At 36.2% G+C, this 17,498-nt stretch overlaps 2 protein-coding genes across 6 annotated transcripts in view; one reads left to right on the top strand and one right to left on the bottom strand.

Annotated features, from left to right (window-relative positions):
* The window catches only part of SPDYA (speedy/RINGO cell cycle regulator family member A), a 37,692-nt gene extending 20,795 nt beyond the window's left edge, over nucleotides 1–16,897 (top strand). For 3 of the 5 annotated variants that reach the window (XM_029938026.1, XM_029938028.1, XM_029938027.1), the window contains exons 6-7: nucleotides 8,206–8,500; nucleotides 15,644–16,897. In XM_029938026.1, the coding sequence (XP_029793886.1) occupies nucleotides 8,206–8,500; nucleotides 15,644–15,732 (384 nt within the window). In that variant the 3' untranslated portion in view covers nucleotides 15,733–16,897. Of the gene's footprint in view, nucleotides 1–8,205; nucleotides 8,501–9,698; nucleotides 9,754–11,282; nucleotides 11,348–15,643 lie in introns of all 5 variants that reach the window. The other 2 variants (XM_029938030.1, XM_029938029.1) reach the window with 2 other exon arrangements.
* Nucleotides 15,667–17,498, bottom strand: part of TRMT61B (tRNA methyltransferase 61B) — a 15,661-nt gene continuing 13,829 nt past the window's right edge. Inside the window, exons 5-7 of the mRNA XM_029938023.1 lie at nucleotides 16,890–17,116; nucleotides 16,121–16,198; nucleotides 15,667–16,036 (exon numbers count right to left, since the gene is read on the bottom strand). Coding sequence (XP_029793883.1) covers nucleotides 15,993–16,036; nucleotides 16,121–16,198; nucleotides 16,890–17,116 — 349 coding nt within the window. The 3' untranslated portion in view covers nucleotides 15,667–15,992. The remainder of the gene's footprint in view (nucleotides 16,037–16,120; nucleotides 16,199–16,889; nucleotides 17,117–17,498) is intronic.

The raw sequence follows: 17,498 nt of genomic DNA, 5'->3' as shown, positions 1-17,498 counted from the left end.
TTTCTCTCTTTAAATTTTCCCTTTTGGGTACTAGTTTAATGAAAAATTTATTTGCTCTTTTTGTCAGCTGCCTCAAATCCTTTTTTGGAAGAGATGAGGTATGATTAAATTGAAAAACATATATAGGGCTTCTCCAGAACCCTAAGTAGAGACTATTTCCTTACTCATATGACTCTTCTTATTTACAGTTAGTTTACTTTTTTGGATATCAGCTCCTCTGAGGTGGAATTTATTTAGGCTGATGATAGCTGAATTTCTAAATTGGGTCACAGATAATGGAATGTGCCAATCTGATGAGAAAGAGTTAGACTCCAATCCAGTGCCTTTATGTGTCATAGTAGCAATTTTATCTAGAGGAACATTTTCTCTGTCCTGTTATGTACTCTGACCTAAATGGCACAGTAACATCATAGCTGATTTGTCTGTCGGCTACTACTTGATTCCAAATTAGAACTTAGCAGAGATGTGATATAAATAGAGTTTTGAACAAAATAGTCCTATGACCATATGCAACAGAGACCCAATATAGGGAAGGTACTGGAAGCTGCTAAACTTGGTATAGGTCAGGAAGGAAGGTGTAAACCTAGTGCTGAAGATAGTGATGCTAAAGAAAAATCAATGTTATGAAATTAGGATTGTCATGACTTGGTGACCAGTTGGATATAGAGTATATGCGAGAGTCTGCTTTCAGGGTTTCAAATCTGTAGAATGAAAAGAATAATGGATTCCATAATGGAAATAGGGAATTTGCTAAAGAAACAAACTGGTTTATTGGGAAAATAAAGAATTTTGTATCACACATATGAATTTAAGGTGATACTTGAATAATTAAGTGAATGGTCAACAGGTGTGAGTAAAGTAGGAGTCATATAAGTGATGTTTAAAGCTTGGTAGAGTAGATAAGAGATCCAAGGTGAAAGTAATGTTAGTACTTTTTGGGTACTTGTCAGGCAATGTTCTAAGTACTGCATATGTGTTAACTCTCATAACAGTTCTTACAGCTAGCTAGATGATCCCAGGAAAGGAAATTGAGGCACAGAGAGGATAAAGGATTTCTCTAAGGGCACACAGTTAGTCAAGCAGCACATCAGTATTCAAACCTAGGCAGTCTGATTCCAGAGTCAATGTGTGTTTGTTTGTTTTAAGTTTATTTATTTTGAGAGAGAGACAGTAGAGGAGTGGTAGAAAAAGAGGAGGAGAGAGAGAGAATCCCATGTAGGCTCTGTGCTGTCAGTGTGGAGCCAAAGGCAGGGCTTGATCCCACGAACTATGAGATCAGGACTTGAGCGGAAATCAAGAGCCAGATACTTGACCAATTGAGCCACCCAGGCACATCCAGAGTAAGGCTTTTTTCTTTTTAACACCTATACTATACTATGTCTTAAGATCATAACCAGTAGAATATATAGAGAAAAAAGAGGTCCAAGTATTAAATTTGGTAACACCTGTCAAAGGAACAACAATAAAATCACTAAAAATGACAGAAGAGTAAGATAAGGCGAAAACCAGGATAACATTCCCAGTAGATCAAGTGCTACCAATGCTTTAAAGGAGTTACTTTCATAAATCACAGAATTTGAGGACTGTAAGTGACCTCTTTGCTCATATACAAAAGTCACTTTGTAGGCCAAAAAGTTATACAATTTGCCTAAGGTCATAGAACTAAATCCAGTTTTCTTGACCCTTTTACAATTTCATTTTAATTCACTGTTATCACAATAATATTCTAATTATATTTGTGTGTATAAAATATGTGCAAATATATATTCAAAAATACACAAATATGTGTGCATGCATTTTTCTAGCTGGCTTAGCATGTGGAGAGACCGATGCCTAGCTTGGTATAGAAAGTGGTTTACCAAACTTATCATGTGCCCTTTGGTTTTCTCTGCTCTTCTCACTAGAGTTTGTGACAGAATTGTTATAAAAATCATGTTGTTGAAAGTTTATAATGTCAGTGGCCTCTAATTCCTAATTATTTGCAGCTATATTAAGAAATATATGACTACATAATATTGTGTGGAGGGTATTTGATAGATGATTGAGAGACTCTTCCTGCCAAGAGTTCTTCCATGGATTGATTACACTCATAAAAAGTGGTTACACTCATAAAAAAATATATCTGAGTATTAGACACATGTTAAAAGTCCTAATATAGGGTTAACAATAAAACAGTACAATCTAAAAGCTAGGTTTTTAAAAAGGTGGGACTTATGCTCAGCATTGAAGGAAAAGCAATACTAAGACAAAGGGAGAGGACCTTCCAGAAATAGGAAATAAAGATGTAAAAGTGTTGAGAATGAAACATATAAATATGGAAGGAAAAATTCTGATAATCTACTTCCTCCCTTTAGGTTGCTCTGAACCTAATTTTACATTGTTATAGAAATATTTATAGTTAGAATCAATACCTTTATTTACTTCTACTTAAAAAAATTTTTTTTAATGTTTATTTTTGGGAGAGAGAGAAAGAGCAGGCGAGGGGCAGAAAGAGAGGGAGACACAAAATCCAAAGCAAGCTCCAGGCTCTGAGCTGTCAGCACAGAGCCTGACGTGGGGCTTGAACCCATGAATCATGAGATCATGACCTGAGCTGGTCATACTTAACCAACTAAGCCATTCAGGCGCCCCTATTTACTTCTTTTTAAAACCTAATGTAATGAAAATAAAAACATGACAGTCCAAAACCTTTGAGAAGCAGCAAAAGCAGTGATAAGAGGGAAGTATGCAGAAATACAGGTCCACCTCAAGAAGCAAGAACAGTCTCAAATACACAACCTAACCTACACCTACAGGAGTTAGAAAAGGAACTGCAAATAAAGCCTAAAGCCAGCAGGAGAAGGCAAATAAAAACATTAGAGCAGAAATAAATGATATAGAAACAAAGAAACAAAAACCCAGAACAGATCGCTGAAACTAGGAGCTGGTTCTTTGAAAGAATTAATAAAATTGATAACCTCCTACCCAGACTTATCAAAAAGAAAAGAGAAAGGAGCCAAATAGATAAAACCATGAATAAGAGAGGCGAGATCACCATTAACACCACAGAAATACAATTGTAAGAGAATATTATGAAAAAGTATATGCCAGCAAAATGGGCAATTTGGAAGAAATGGATAAATTCTTAGAAACATATAAACTACCAGAATTGCAGCAGGAAGAAATAGAAAATTTGAGCAGTCCTATAACCAGCAAAGAAATTGAATCAGTAAGCAAAAGTCTCCTAATAAAAAAACTCCAGGAACAGATGGCTTCCCAGGGGAATTTTATCAAAGATTTAAGAAGAGTTAATACCTATTATTTTCAAACTGTTAAAATAAAACAGAAATGCAAGGAAGGCTTTCATTCTATGAAGCCAGCATTACCTTGATTCCAAAACCAAAGACCTCACCAAGAAGGAGAATTACAGGCCAATATCCCTGATGAGTATGAATGTAAAAATTCTCAACAAGATTCTAGCAAATTGAATCCAACAGTATATTAAAAGAATTATTCGCCATGATCAAGTGGGATTTATTCTTAGGCTGCAAGTATGGTTCAATATTCACAAAGCAATCAGTGTGATACACCACATTTACAGAAGAGAGGATAAAAACCATTTGATCCTCTCAAATGATGCAGAAAAGCGTTTGATAAAGTATAGTATCCACTCTTGATGAAAACCCTCTAAAAATTAGGGATAGAGGAATCATACTTCAACATCATAAAGGCCAAATATGAAAGACCCACAGCTAATATCCTTAATGGGGAAAATGAGATCTTTTCCTCTACGATCAGGAATAAGATGGGATGTCCACTCTCACCACTGCTATTTAACAAAGGTCTGGAAGTCCTAGCCTCAGCAATCAGATACCAAAAATAAATAAAAGGCATCCAAATTGGCAGAAGTCAAACTTTCACTATATGCAAACAACATGATACTCTAAATAGAAAACCTGAAAGACTCAACCAAAAAAATTGCTAGAACTGATACATGAATTCAGCAAAATTGCAGATACAAAAATCAATGTACAGAAATCTGTTGCATTTCTATACACTAATAATGAAGCAGCAGACAGAGAAATCAGGGAATCAATTCCATTTACAATTGCACCAAAAACCATAAGATACCTAGGAATAAACCTAAGCAAAGAGGTAAAATTTCCATACTTTGAAAACTATACAACACTAATGTAAAAAAAAAAATTGAAGGTAACAAAAAGAAATGGAAAAACATACCATGCTCATGGATTGAAGAACAAATATTGTTAAAATGTCTATACTACCCAAAGCAGTCTACACATTTAATGCAGTTCCTATCAAAATACTGCCAGCAGGGACCCCTAGGTGGCTCAATCAGTTTAGGGTTCAACTTCAGCTCAGGTCATGATTTTGCAGTTCATGAGTTTCAGCCTCACATTACACTTTCTGAGAGCCTGCTTCAGATTCTCTGTCCCGCTATAACTGCCTCTCCCCAGCTCATTCTCTCTCTCTCTCTCTCTCTCCCCGTCTCTCTCTCAAAAAACAAAAACAAAACTATGAGCATGTTTCACAGAGCTAGAACAAACAATCCTAAAATTTGTATGGAACCACAAAAGACCATGAATAGCCAAAGCAATCTCAAAAATGAAAGCATCATGATTTCTGACTTCAAGCTATGTTACAAAGCTTTAGTCATCAAGACAATATGGTGCTGACATGAAAACAGACACATAGATCAGTGGAACAGAAAAGAAAACCCAGAAATGGATGTACAACTATATGGTCAACTAATCTTAGACAAAATAGGAAAGAATACCCATTTTAAAAAGTCTCTTCAACAAATGGTGTTGGAAAAACTGGATAGTGACATACAGAAGAATGAAACTGGACCACTTTCTTTCACCATACGTAAAAAAAATGAAATGGATGAAAGACTTAAACATGAGAGGAAACTCAAAATCCTAGAGGAGAACACAGGGAGCAACCTCTTTGACATCAGTTGTAGCAGCTTCTTACTAGACATGTCTTTGGAGGCTAGGGAAACAAAAGCAAAAATGAACTGTTTGGATTTCATAAGATAAACATCTTCTACACAGCAAAGGAAACAATCATCAAAACTAAAAGGCACCCTATGGAATGGGAGAAGATATTTGCAAATGATGTAGCAGATAAAGGGTTGTCATTCCAAAATCTATACTTATCAAACCCAACACCCCCAAAACAAATAATCCAGTTAAGAAATGGGCAGAAGACATGACTAGACATTTTTCCAAAGAAGACATACAGATGACTAGTAGACACATAAAAAGATGCTCAACATCACATCACTCATAAGGGAAATAACACACACACACACACACACACACACACACACACACACACACACACACAATGAGATACCTGCCACCTCACACCTGTCAGAATGACTAAAATTCTCACACCTGTCAGAATGACTAAAATTCTCACACCTGTCAGAATGACTAAAATTAACAACACAGGAAATAACAGATGTTGGTGAGGATGCAGAGAAAAAGGAACCCTGTTACACTGTTTGTGGGAATGCAAATTGGTGCAGCCACTCTGGAAAACAGTATGGAGGTTCTTCAAAAAGTTAGAGATAGAACTACCCTAAGACCTAGCAGTTGCACTACTAGGTATTTACCCAAAGGATATAAAAATACTGATTTGAAGGGACACATGCATCCCAGTGGTGATAGCAACATTATCAACAATAGCTGAATTAGTGGAAAGAGCCCAAATCAGTCCATCAAATGATGAATCGATAAAATGTATATATACACAGTGGAATATTAGCCATTAAAAAGAATGAAACCTTGCCATTTGCAACGACATGGATGGAGCCATAGTGTATTACACTAAGTTAAATAAGTCAGTCATAAAAAGAAAAATACCATATTATTTCACCTATATGTGGAATAGAAGGAACAAAACAAATGTAATATAGAAGGGAAAAAAAGGAGGCAAACAATTAGAGACTATAGAGAACTATAGAGAACAGAGTTGATGTAGGGGAAGTAGATAGGGCTTGGGCTAAATGAGCAATGGGTATTAAGGAGAGCACTTTTGATGAGCATTGGGTGTTATATGTAAGTGATGAATCACTAAAATCTACTCCTGATACCAATATTACACTATATGTTAACTAGAATTTAAATAAAGCCTTGGGGGGGTGCCTGGGTGGCTCAGTCAGTTAAGCTTCTGACTCTTGACTTCGGCTCAGGTCATGATTTCACAGTTCATGGGTTTGGACCCCACATAGGGCTTTGTGCTGACAATACAGAGCCTTCGTGGGATTCTCTCTTTCCCTTTATCTCTGCCCCTCCCCATTCTCTCTCTCGCTCGCTCTCTCTCTCTCTCTCTCTCTCTGTCCCCCTCTCTCTCTCTTCTCTTTTCTCTCTCAAAATAAATAAACTTAAAACAATTGTAAACATGGTAAAAAATTTTAAAATAAAATATATAAGGGGCGCCTGGGTGGCTCAGTCGGTTAAGCGGCCGGCTTCTGCTCAGGTCATGATCTCACAGTTCCTGGGTTCGAGCCCCGCGTCGGGCTCTGTGCTGACAGCTAGCTCAGAGCCTGGAGCCTGCTTCGGATTCTGTGTCTCCCTCTCTCTCTCTGACCCTCCCCTGCTCGCGCTGTCTCTCTCTGTCTCTCAAAAATAAATAAAAAAGACATAAAAAAATTTTAAAAAACATTAAAAAAATAATAAAATAAAATATATAACTGCTACATGTTTATTGAAAACTTTTATTGAAGGATTTAAGAAGTAGATTATAAAATCCTAAAGAAATTAGCATAGCCAGCATTCTTTAGCCATTATTTTGGGGGAGTCCACAGGTACCCTGTTTAATAAGCAGACTGCTTTTAATCTGGGGGTTTTAAGATTTTATTTTTAAGTTTATTTATTGTAAGAGAGAAGGAGAGTGTGTGTGCAAGTGGGGCAGAGGTAGAGATAGAGGGAAAGAGAAATCCAAGCAGTCCTCCACAGTATCAGTGCAGAGCCTGATGTGGAGCTTAATCTCACAAACTAAAAGATCATGACCCAAGCCGAGATCAAGAGTTGGATGCCTAACCAACTGAGCCACATAGATGCTCCTAGGATTTTTATTTTCAATACCAGAAGCCTTTCTTTCTTTCCAAGCAAAATTTTAAAGAGTCCGCACACAATTCCTTCATATGTTGGGAATGTACCTATATATGACTATCATTTGCCAGCTGCTTACTAAGGAATAAGGATTTTACACATTGCTAACCCTCAGAACAATTCTATGAGGTAGATAGTATCTCCATTTTAAATATACAGAAACTGAGCCTTAGAAAGTTTAGGTAGTTTGCCCAGTATCATACAGCTAGCAAGTGGCAGAGTCAGGATAAGGAAATAGGTCTAACCAGACGCCAAAGGCAGGATTTTATCTAACCTTAGAGAACAATGCCCAGCACATAGTGAAGAATCATAGGTATTTTATAATTAATTCCTCATCTAATCCTTGCAACAATCCTCTAACATAGACACTATTATTCTCTTCATATTACAGATAAGGAAACTGAGAAACAGAGAGATTACATAACTTACCTATGTTCTTATTTACCATTTCCCTTGCTACAACTGCAAACCAGTTAAGATTAGCCCAACATACATAGTTAGAAACCTCCACAATGTTATTTTCAACCCAGTATACTCCAAAGTTAAAAATGATGTGTCGGGGCGCCTGGGTGGCTCAGTCGGTTAAGCCTCCAACTTTGGCTCAGGTCAGATCTCACGTTCGTGGGTTCGAGCCCCGCATCAGGCTCTGTGCTAACAGCTAGCTCAGAGCCTGGAGCCTGCTTCCAGTTCTGTGTCTCCTTCTCTCTCTGCCCCTCCCCCTCTCATGCTCTCTCTCTGTATTAAAAATAAATAAAAAATTTAAAAAAAATGATGTGTCATTTTGGACTAACTGTATTATCTATCCCAAACTTAGAATACTCAGAATTGAAAAACCTGGAAGGTTGCTTTAGTCTTATTTCATATTTGAAATAAGTACTTTGTCAACTATTGTCTTATTCCAAGCAGTGAATCACTTTATAGGTAATGCTGTCTTATCTGGAGATATCTTTTTTTTTAAAAACGTCAGGTAACTTAGATTTTTAGATCTAATTATAGAGATAGCTGTGTTTTAATTTTTGTACTTAATTCTACCAAATTTTTCAAATCTATTAAAATTCAAAAAGGAAGCTTTCCACCGCAGGTTATGGCTATTGCCCCAACCCATTATATATGGCAACGGGAACGCTCTGTGCATCACAGTGGAGCTATTAGAAACTACAACAGAGACGAAGTTCAACTGCCCCGAGGACCTAGTGCCACCCCAGTGGATTGTTCGCTCTGTGGTAAGAAAGGAAGATGTGTTAGACTGGGGTTGTCTTCATCGTCTTCATCCAGCGAGACAGCAGAGGTGACGGAGAGACATTCTCAGGAATCACACGACTCGTTCTCGATGGACAGAGTAGTCAGTCCTTCTCAAGCTTATAGCTGTTCTCAAGGTACGATTTAATAGTATGCCAGCATTAAATTTATGCAAATTATTAACAAATCTCATTTATGGACCTGCAGTCAGTTCTTACAGGCAGGGGTACATAATAACTTATGTACCACAACATTATGAGTTAAATTAGTATTGAAAGTTTTCTCCTTTTCAGTTACTATTTGTCTTATGTCCGTATTTTTGTGACAGTTTACCAGGGTTAAAAGATTTTTAATGTAACTTATGTTAAATTGAAACCTAACACACCATGGGTCTCAAGTATTTTAAAGTATTTGAAGATCCTGAAGCATTTTCTCTGAAATGTTTTATTCAAAAGTTTCAAGAAGAAAATAAACTTACTTGTAATCTTACCAGCTTTATCAGTGATTAACTACTGGCTTTCTTCTATACATTTTTAAAAATTGAGATATAATTGACATAAAGTATTGTTATTAACTTTAGGTATACAATATAATGATTTGATATATTGTAAAATGATTACAATAGGTTAACATTCACCACCACATATAGTTTAATTTTTTTGTGATTGGAACTTTTAAGATATGCTCTCTTAGCAACTTTCAAATATGTAACACAGTATTGTGAACTACAGTCACCCTATTGTTCATTGCATTCCAGGATTTCTTTATCTTATAACTGGAAGTTTGTATTTTTCGATCACCTTCACCAATTTGTCCACCCTGCATCCCTACTTCTCGAAAACATTAATCTGTTTTCTACATCTCGTTCTTTTTTGGTTTAGTTTTGTTTTTAGATTCCACATGTAAGTGAGATCACTCAGTATTTTCCTTTTCTGTATAAAGTATGTCACTTAATGTAATGTCCTCAAAGTCATCCACGTTGTCACAGATGGCAGGATTTCCTTACTTTTTTTATGGCTGAATGGCATTCCACTGTGTGTGTACATCATTGTTGTTTTGTGCGGGTTTTTTACATACAACATAAATACTTTATTACTAATCACAAATCTCATCGTGGTTTTACTTTGCATTTCCCTAACAATTGCTGATGTTGAACATCTTTTTGTGTACCTCTTGGCTATTTGTATGACTCCTTTGGGAAAATGTCAATTCATTTCCTCTGTCCATGTTTTAATTGGATATTTTTCTATTGAGTTGTAGGAGTTCTTTATATTTTTTGGATATGAACCCTTTATCATATATATAATTTGCAAATATTTTCTCTCATTCTTTCAGGTTGCCTTTTCATTTTGCTGGTTTTCTTTGCTACACAGAAGCTTCCTAATTTCATGTAATTCCACTGTTTATTTTTGCTTTGTTACCTTTGCTTTTGGTGTCAAATCCAAAAACCATTGGCAAGATGAATATCCTCCCATTGTTCTAGTTTTATGGTTTCAGGCCTTACATTCAACTCTTCAACCTATTTTGAGTTGATTTTTGTGCATGGTATAAGATAGTGGTCTTCATTTCTTTTACACATGACTGTCCAGTTTTTCCAACATCATTTATTGAAGAGACTATCTGTTTCTACTTCTTGGAATAAATTAATTGACAGTATATGTGTGGGTTTATTTCTGGGCTCTCTATGCCATTCCATTTCTCCATTTGTCAGTTTTATGTGAAAATCATAGTTTTGATTACTATAGCTTTGTAATACTATACACTTTTCTATCTCCTAAAAAGAAAATTAGAAACATACTCTATCTAGGCCTGCTTTTTCTTTACTAACCAAAAGCACTTCCCCATGTCATTAGTCTTTGAAAACCTGATTTTTAATCATGACATGGTATAAGTATAATTTATTTGCACATTTCATTTTTATTGGTATTTAAATGGCTTTTTGCATGGTATTTTTTTTCATGTCTTTATTTTATTTTAAGAGAGAGAGAGACAGAGTGAGCCAGGGAAGGGCAGAGAAAGAGGGAGACACAGAATCTGAAGCAGGCTCCAGGCTCTGAGCTGTCAGTACAGAGCCTGACATGGGGCTCGAACCCACAGACTGTGAGATCATGACCTGAGCCAAAGTTGGATGCTTAACTGACTGAGCCACCCAGGAGCCCCATGCACAATGATATCTTAAGTAGGAAATAATCAAATGAACTGGAAATACTTTTAGTCAACCACACCATAATTTTCATTCAAATTGTTTATAAAGGTAGAGTATTTCTGGCATTTCTCAATTTGAAACCAAGCCAGAGGGGTCCCTGAGTGGCTCAATTGGTTAGGTGTCCCACTTACGCTCAGGTCATGATCTTGAGGTCCATGAGTTCAAGCCCTGCGTTGTTGGGCTCTGTGCTGACAGCTTGGAGCCTGTAGCCTGTTACAGATTCTGTGTCTCCCTCTGTCTCCACCCTTCACTTGCTCATGCTCTGTCTCTCTCTCTCGCTCTCAAAAGTAAAATAAACATTAACAATTTTTAAAAAGAAAAGAAAGAAACTGAGCCAGAATAATATTCTACTCCTAGTGGTGATCCTTTTTACTTCTTATAAAGCCTTTCTTCTAGATATTCATCCATCTAAGATAGGACTGACAGATTTTTTTATGGTTCTTCCTAAATTCTATACTGAAACCTCCATTATTTCAGAATATCACATATTTATTTTTGCTGAATCTACCATAGGCTAAATTATAAAATAAGAACTGCTTTTTAAAATCTCTCCTTCAATCCCAGCAACTTTTATCTACACTTTTTGATCCTTGTAATAGGTAAGATTTACTAGATGTTTAAAATGTTCCAGGCAATATGTTAAACATTTTGCATTGATAATTGCAATGTCCACAGCCAACTCTATGATAAATACTATTATCTCTACTTTGCAGATAAGGAAACTGAGACTTAGAGAGGTTAAATCATTTGCCCAAAGTGGAGCGACATTTGAACCCAGGTCTGTCTACCTCTAGTCTACAGCCTGAATTCTTAACTATTATGCTCTACTGCCCCCTTTAATGAAATCTTCCCTTTGGTGGTGAAAATAAGCTGCCACAGAAGTCTTTAGCAAACTAAAGACTAAGCAAGTTTGAAAGCATTAAGAACCAGTCCCAGATGAAAGGTTGTATGGAGTGAATTGGGAGAGAATTCCAACCACAATTTGAACAGATGTTTATAGAAAGCAGAACACAAGCAGTTATGGTTTACTCAGGCTAGTCCCTGTAGATATCAAGAGTAATAATACTCTATGGGGTGCCTGGGTGACTCGGCTGGTTATGGTCTGATTTGGGCTCAGGTCATGATCTCACAGTTCATGGGTTGGAGCCCTGGTTTGGGCTCTATGCTGACAGCTAAGAGCCTGGAGCCTGCTTTGGATTCTGTGTCTTCCCCTCTCTCTGCCCCTCCCCCACTCATTCTCTCTTTCTCTCCCACTCTCCCACTCTCTCCCTCTCTCTCTCAAAAATAAACATTAAAAACAAAAAGAGTAGTAACACTATATTTTAGGCTTTGATATCTCAACGGGAAATCACAGTGCACCCAGGGAGGAAGGGGCTCTGTCAGTTCGTTTGCTTTGAGAAAATAAAAGCACGACTTTGACAGACGGTGGGTGAAAAGTGGAGCACTTGACTTAAGGGAGTTGTAAATGGAACTGTGCTCCCGTCCTTCCCCTGAAGGAAAGTCCTGAAGCCCTGGTTTAGGATATATACAGATCTTACACAGGAAGGAACAGGTATTTGCTCATTACTGTTTTATTCCGAATATTAAAGTTAAATGTAAAAGCTTTTGTTTTAGGATGACGGGGGGTAGGCAATGTAAAGAAAAATTATTAATCAGACATACATTTGACCAGGAAACATAAACATTCATTTTCCTTTCATAGGCTTAACTGGGAGTGTGCTAAGTCGGGGTGTGGGGGCATTCAAGGGTAACAATGTTACTCAGTCTCTTACTGCCTCAGCAGCTGCTGATTTTTAGTGATGAAAAAAAACTCAGAAAAGGCACTGTTGTAAAACAACAGCAACAACAAAAACAGCAAGATGGGACCCGGTTCTATCTGAATATATGGCCTATTTTTATACTAAATGACACTGTTTACCTTATGCTTTTTTAAGCCTTGTGACACCTAGTTTAATTCCTCTGAAATATGAAGATGCAGAGGACTCTTCAGATTTTAGAGTGAAGCCTGAGGAAAAAGAGCAATATACGAAACCCTATTTCTGGATCACAGACACACGCATGGGTTACTACAACTGTTATATAATCTGAAACCAAGTAGTTTTTCCTCAAAAAACAAATTCTTATTTAGTTCAGTCACTACAACTGTTCTAACCATACTGGTTTAAAATCCTAGTCCCTAATGAAGGCATAATCAGGGCTCATAAACTCATGATGCAGTAGGGCAATGCTAATTATATGACCAACATTTAGGAGTACAAAAGACTGGAGGGTGAGAGATTTGTTGAAGGCTTTTTAGAGGAACTGAGCACAGACTAAGTCCTGTTTTGCCCAGCAAAGTAAGGGAAAGGGCTTCTGATTAGCAGATAAAAGTTTGAAAAGATATAGCTTCACTTTCTCTATAGCCAGTGAATCACCAGCTTACTAGGATATCCCTTCACACTATTCACAAATCTACCCCCTTTCTCTTACCTCATAGTTGTATACTACAACCAATCAGCTCATAATGTATACCATGTGTTACTGTGAATTTTCTGAGTCAATTGTTTTTTTCCCCTCCTTCAAATACTCATAGACACTACTAACAGACGAACATTAAAAAAAAAAAAAATCTCCTTTCACATGACCGGAGAACCCTCAGGAGTTCCCTACTGCCTCTGAAGTACAGAGTTCAAATTCCTAAGTCTCCCACAGTCTAAGAGCTATATGCCTAAATTTCCCCCTAGAACAACCAAGTCAAGAGATAAAAACAATAGACGATCAAATGTAGGCTTACAGCAGTACATTTTTATTGACCATTAGTGGGTGGAAAAGATGGGATCTACTAGAAAGACAACTGAGTCAGTTACAAATCTGTAGGAGTTTACAGTATGATAGATGAGAGCCAGACATGAATTTAAGAAAGGTCAACTTTAGAAGAACACATTTGTAGGCCCACCTGGCTGGCTCAGTCAATGGAGCATGGGCCTCTTGATCTCAGAGTTGTGAGTTCAAGCCCCACAGTGGGTAAAGAGCTTACTTTAAAGATACAAAATAAAATAAAAAAGAACACATCTGTCCCATAAGCAAGATTGTAAACATGCTTAATGTTCAATGGAGACATGGAGAAAGGGCTTAAGCTGGACTTTAACTATATAAATAAATAAATGCTTATTTGCTTATGTAGTTTGGTTTTCATTTCAGCTTAATATTAGAAGACACTGTTAAAGATGTCTTATTCAACATCTATAGTTGAATTGAGTGCAGTGTACTGAACAGAAACCAATTATTCTACATGAAATAGGAATAGAGGCACAACTTTTCTTTGCTCTTAAACCAGCCTCTTCTCCAAGTAGTACAATTAGAACTTGCATTTAAAACAATACATGAAGAATTTCATTACTGGTTAAACAGAAGGGTAGAAGAAAAAGGAATATTCCACGATAGAACTTAAAAAGGTACTTCAGAGCTTCTATATATCTGGAAGTGTTATGAAAAGTATAAAGCCATTATTACTGTATGAGTGTTTAGATAGTTACCATAAAGAAATATGACATCAGAAGACTAATCTGCTTATATGATTCAGTCAGTTCCCCAAATGCAATGATTGATTTTTTTTAAAACACAGATCTAAGCATGTTACCCCTCACTTCACTAAATCTTTCAATGAGTCCCTATTTTTCTTAGGATAGATAAGCTTTTTAAGATGTCTACAGGATCCTGCATGGTCTGACCCCTACATATTTTTGGGTTTTTTTTTTTTCAGCCTCAGCCTCCTGGCCTTTTTTGTTCTCATTTTCCCTGCTATCGTTAACTTGTACTTACCATTCAGGTCTCAGCTCAATTGTCACTTGCACAGGGAATTACTTGGCCAGAGCAAAACCTCTATTATAGTATTCTGTACTTCTTTGGAGCATATAATAATTTTCCATTTGTGTGATTATTTAATGTCTAAATTTTATAGTCTAAAAATGCAGAGATGTTAAAAATTTCCAAATAATGAAAAATATGTAAAATGTTATTTAGTATGTATATATTATTTATTTTTTTTATTTTATTTTTATTATTATTTTTTTAAGTCCTATTATTTTTATTTTTATTTTAAAAGTACTCAAGGGGCTCCTGTGTGGCTTAGTCGGTTAAGAGTCAGACTCTAGATCTCAACTCAGGTCAAGATCTCATGGTTGGTGAGTTCAAGCCCTGCGTTCGGCTCTGCACTAACAGCATGGAGCCTGTTAGATCCTCGGTTGAATGACCGACTTTGGCTCAGATCATGATCCCCCAGTTTGTGAGTTTGAGCCCCACATCAGGCTAGATGCTGTCAGTGCAGAGCCTGTAAGGCCCCAGCTGTATATGTTATTGTAAACAGCTCTAGCCGAAGGGGTAAATCCAGGTCTAGCGGCATTTATCCTCCCAGGCGCGACCCTTTAGAAACCGTGAGACTTCTATATCTAAACAATATCCTGGCCACTCTGAGTTTTTGCTTATCTGTAGAATATAGATAACCTTAAAGATAAGCTACATATATTAAATGAAAAAAACATTATAAAGTTCTTAAAACAATGTACGGTACCTGGTAATTGCTAAATAACTAGTGTCTATGAATAATAAACCCCTAATTAATTCCAATATTCTTTTAACAAGTTACAATGATTCTGAGAAGGATAAAAGAGTCAAGAATTGTTACATCTTTTGTTATATTTTTTAAGATGGTTATATCATTCTTATCAGTTTTCCTCCTATTATTTACTATAACCCAGATTTCTTTGTTACTTTTTAAGATATAGACAAGCCATTAAATTTGTACTTAGGGGCGCCTGGGTGCCTCAGTCGTTAGGCATCTGACTTTGGCTCTGGTCACGATCTCACAGTTCGTGGGTTCGAGCCCCGCGTCGGGCTCTGTGCTGACAGCTAGCTCAGAGCCTGGAGCCTGCTTCGGATTCTGTGTCTCCCTCTCTCTATGACCCTCCCCTGCTCGTGCTGTCTCTCTCTCTCTCTCTCTCTCAAAAATAAATAAAACATTAAAAAAATTTTAATATGTAATTAAAATACAAAAATACATAAATTTTATCTTAAAATGCATATTTTATTTTGGTAGCCAATGACCATCAATCAAACAAAGAAAATAAAACTAATTTTATGAAGAAAGACAAATCTATGGAGTGGTTTACAGGAAGTGAAGAATGAAATGGCTCAACTAAACCAACTTGGAATCATTAACTACAAAATGTCAAACTACACGACCAGAGTCAAAATGGGACATTTAAACAGTTTTGAAATGTTATACATCTTCCATTAGTTTTTGTTATTTTTGAAATTATATGTAAAAGTTATACAAATCATAGTAATAGGTAAAAATTTCAATCTATGAAAGTAGTGTTTTGCAATATAAAGTTCTATTTTGTTGCTTTTCCATCTTCAAATCAGTTACTGTCATCTGAGGTACTTCAGTTAAGTTGTGGCTTAAACTTCCTCAGCTTGACAAGAAATGCTAATTTAAGGAGAGAAAAAAAGTAAGGTCATTACAATAATTAGAAGAAAACACCATTTAGTATGACCTGGAAACATCACTCACCTGTATGACCAGTTTGCCAGTGTATAGGTCTAGCGATATAAGGAAATGATCCATATGGAAAATCCGACTGTGATTCTTCTGTTGTAGACAAAATATATATTATAAGCTACATAAAATATGTTATAATTTGTTCACAAAACTGTTAAAATACAAATTACTGTCCCTTTAAGTTTTTTCTCTCAGACATTTTTTTTCAGCATTTGTTTTGGAGCTACTCTGCCAGTTATCTTACAAAAACAATTTGAAAAGGATTAAATGATAACCTTATATATGGTTTTATAACCAAATGGATAAGACGATATATCATCATCAATCAATGGATATTTGAAAACTTGTTCAAGCCTAAATAACGTGTACACATAACAAGGACCTAAATTTAGTTCTCTGAGGAATTCTAGCAGTGTCCAGAAGTTGCTTTTTGGAATATTAGCCATTTGCATATTCCCTTCAGTAATAATCACTGATCTAAATTAAAAACATCCTTTAGTATATTTAAAGTATTTCATAAGCCAACCTCCTTAATAGAAAATATGAATATTATAAGAAGTTCAGTTCCTCAAAGGTATCAGTTTTATATAAAAGGCAAGAAAAGTCATTATTCTGTCCCTTAGAGATTTTAATTTAACAGAAGAAATATTATTTTTCATCTTCTCTAGGGGAAAAAAAACCCAACTCCTGAGAAACAGCTCTGTGATTACTGGTCCATACACCCAGGAGCCTATTCTCGATTTATTACTGCAAACACACATGAAATAAAATTGAAGCTTACCATGGTCATCCTCTTGAAACATCTTGTCTTCAGTGCTAGTTTTCTTTTGAGAATGTAATTGTAAATCTGTGTTGATTTTAGGTTCTACTTTTTGAGCTAAAGTTCCATTTTTCTGTTTTGCAAGGCAAACCAACCAATCTCTGACAATAACTTCACTTATCTTTTCACATGAGAGAGCAAGTTCACAGATGCGAATTTCATCTAAAAGTTCAATAACCTGTGTGATGCTTTTGGAAAAGTGGAAAAAATGTACTTTAAATTTCTACTACAATAATAAATTTAGACTTATTTTAAGTTCACTATATCTCTTAACCCAAATTCAAATGCTACAGTTAAATCAGAGGAGAAAAATAATTTTTTTTGAGCACACAATAAGCAATTTCATAGAATACTAAGTAAAAAAATACAGAGACCATGATTTAACATTATTGTTCACGATACACTTTTAAAACTTTTCTTCTAAATCCAGTGAAGAAATGGGCAGAAGACATGAACAGACACTTCTCCAAAGAGGACATCCAGATGGCCTACAGACACATAAAACGATGCTCAACATCACTCATCATCAGGGAAACACAAATCAAAACCACACTGAGATACCACCTCACG

The sequence above is a fragment of the Suricata suricatta genome, chromosome 4, assembly GCF_006229205.1.
Source record: "Suricata suricatta isolate VVHF042 chromosome 4, meerkat_22Aug2017_6uvM2_HiC, whole genome shotgun sequence".
NCBI lineage: Eukaryota > Metazoa > Chordata > Mammalia > Carnivora > Herpestidae > Suricata > Suricata suricatta.
The sequence above is the reverse complement of the archived record's forward strand: the minus strand, read 5'-3'. Positions and strand labels throughout refer to the sequence as shown.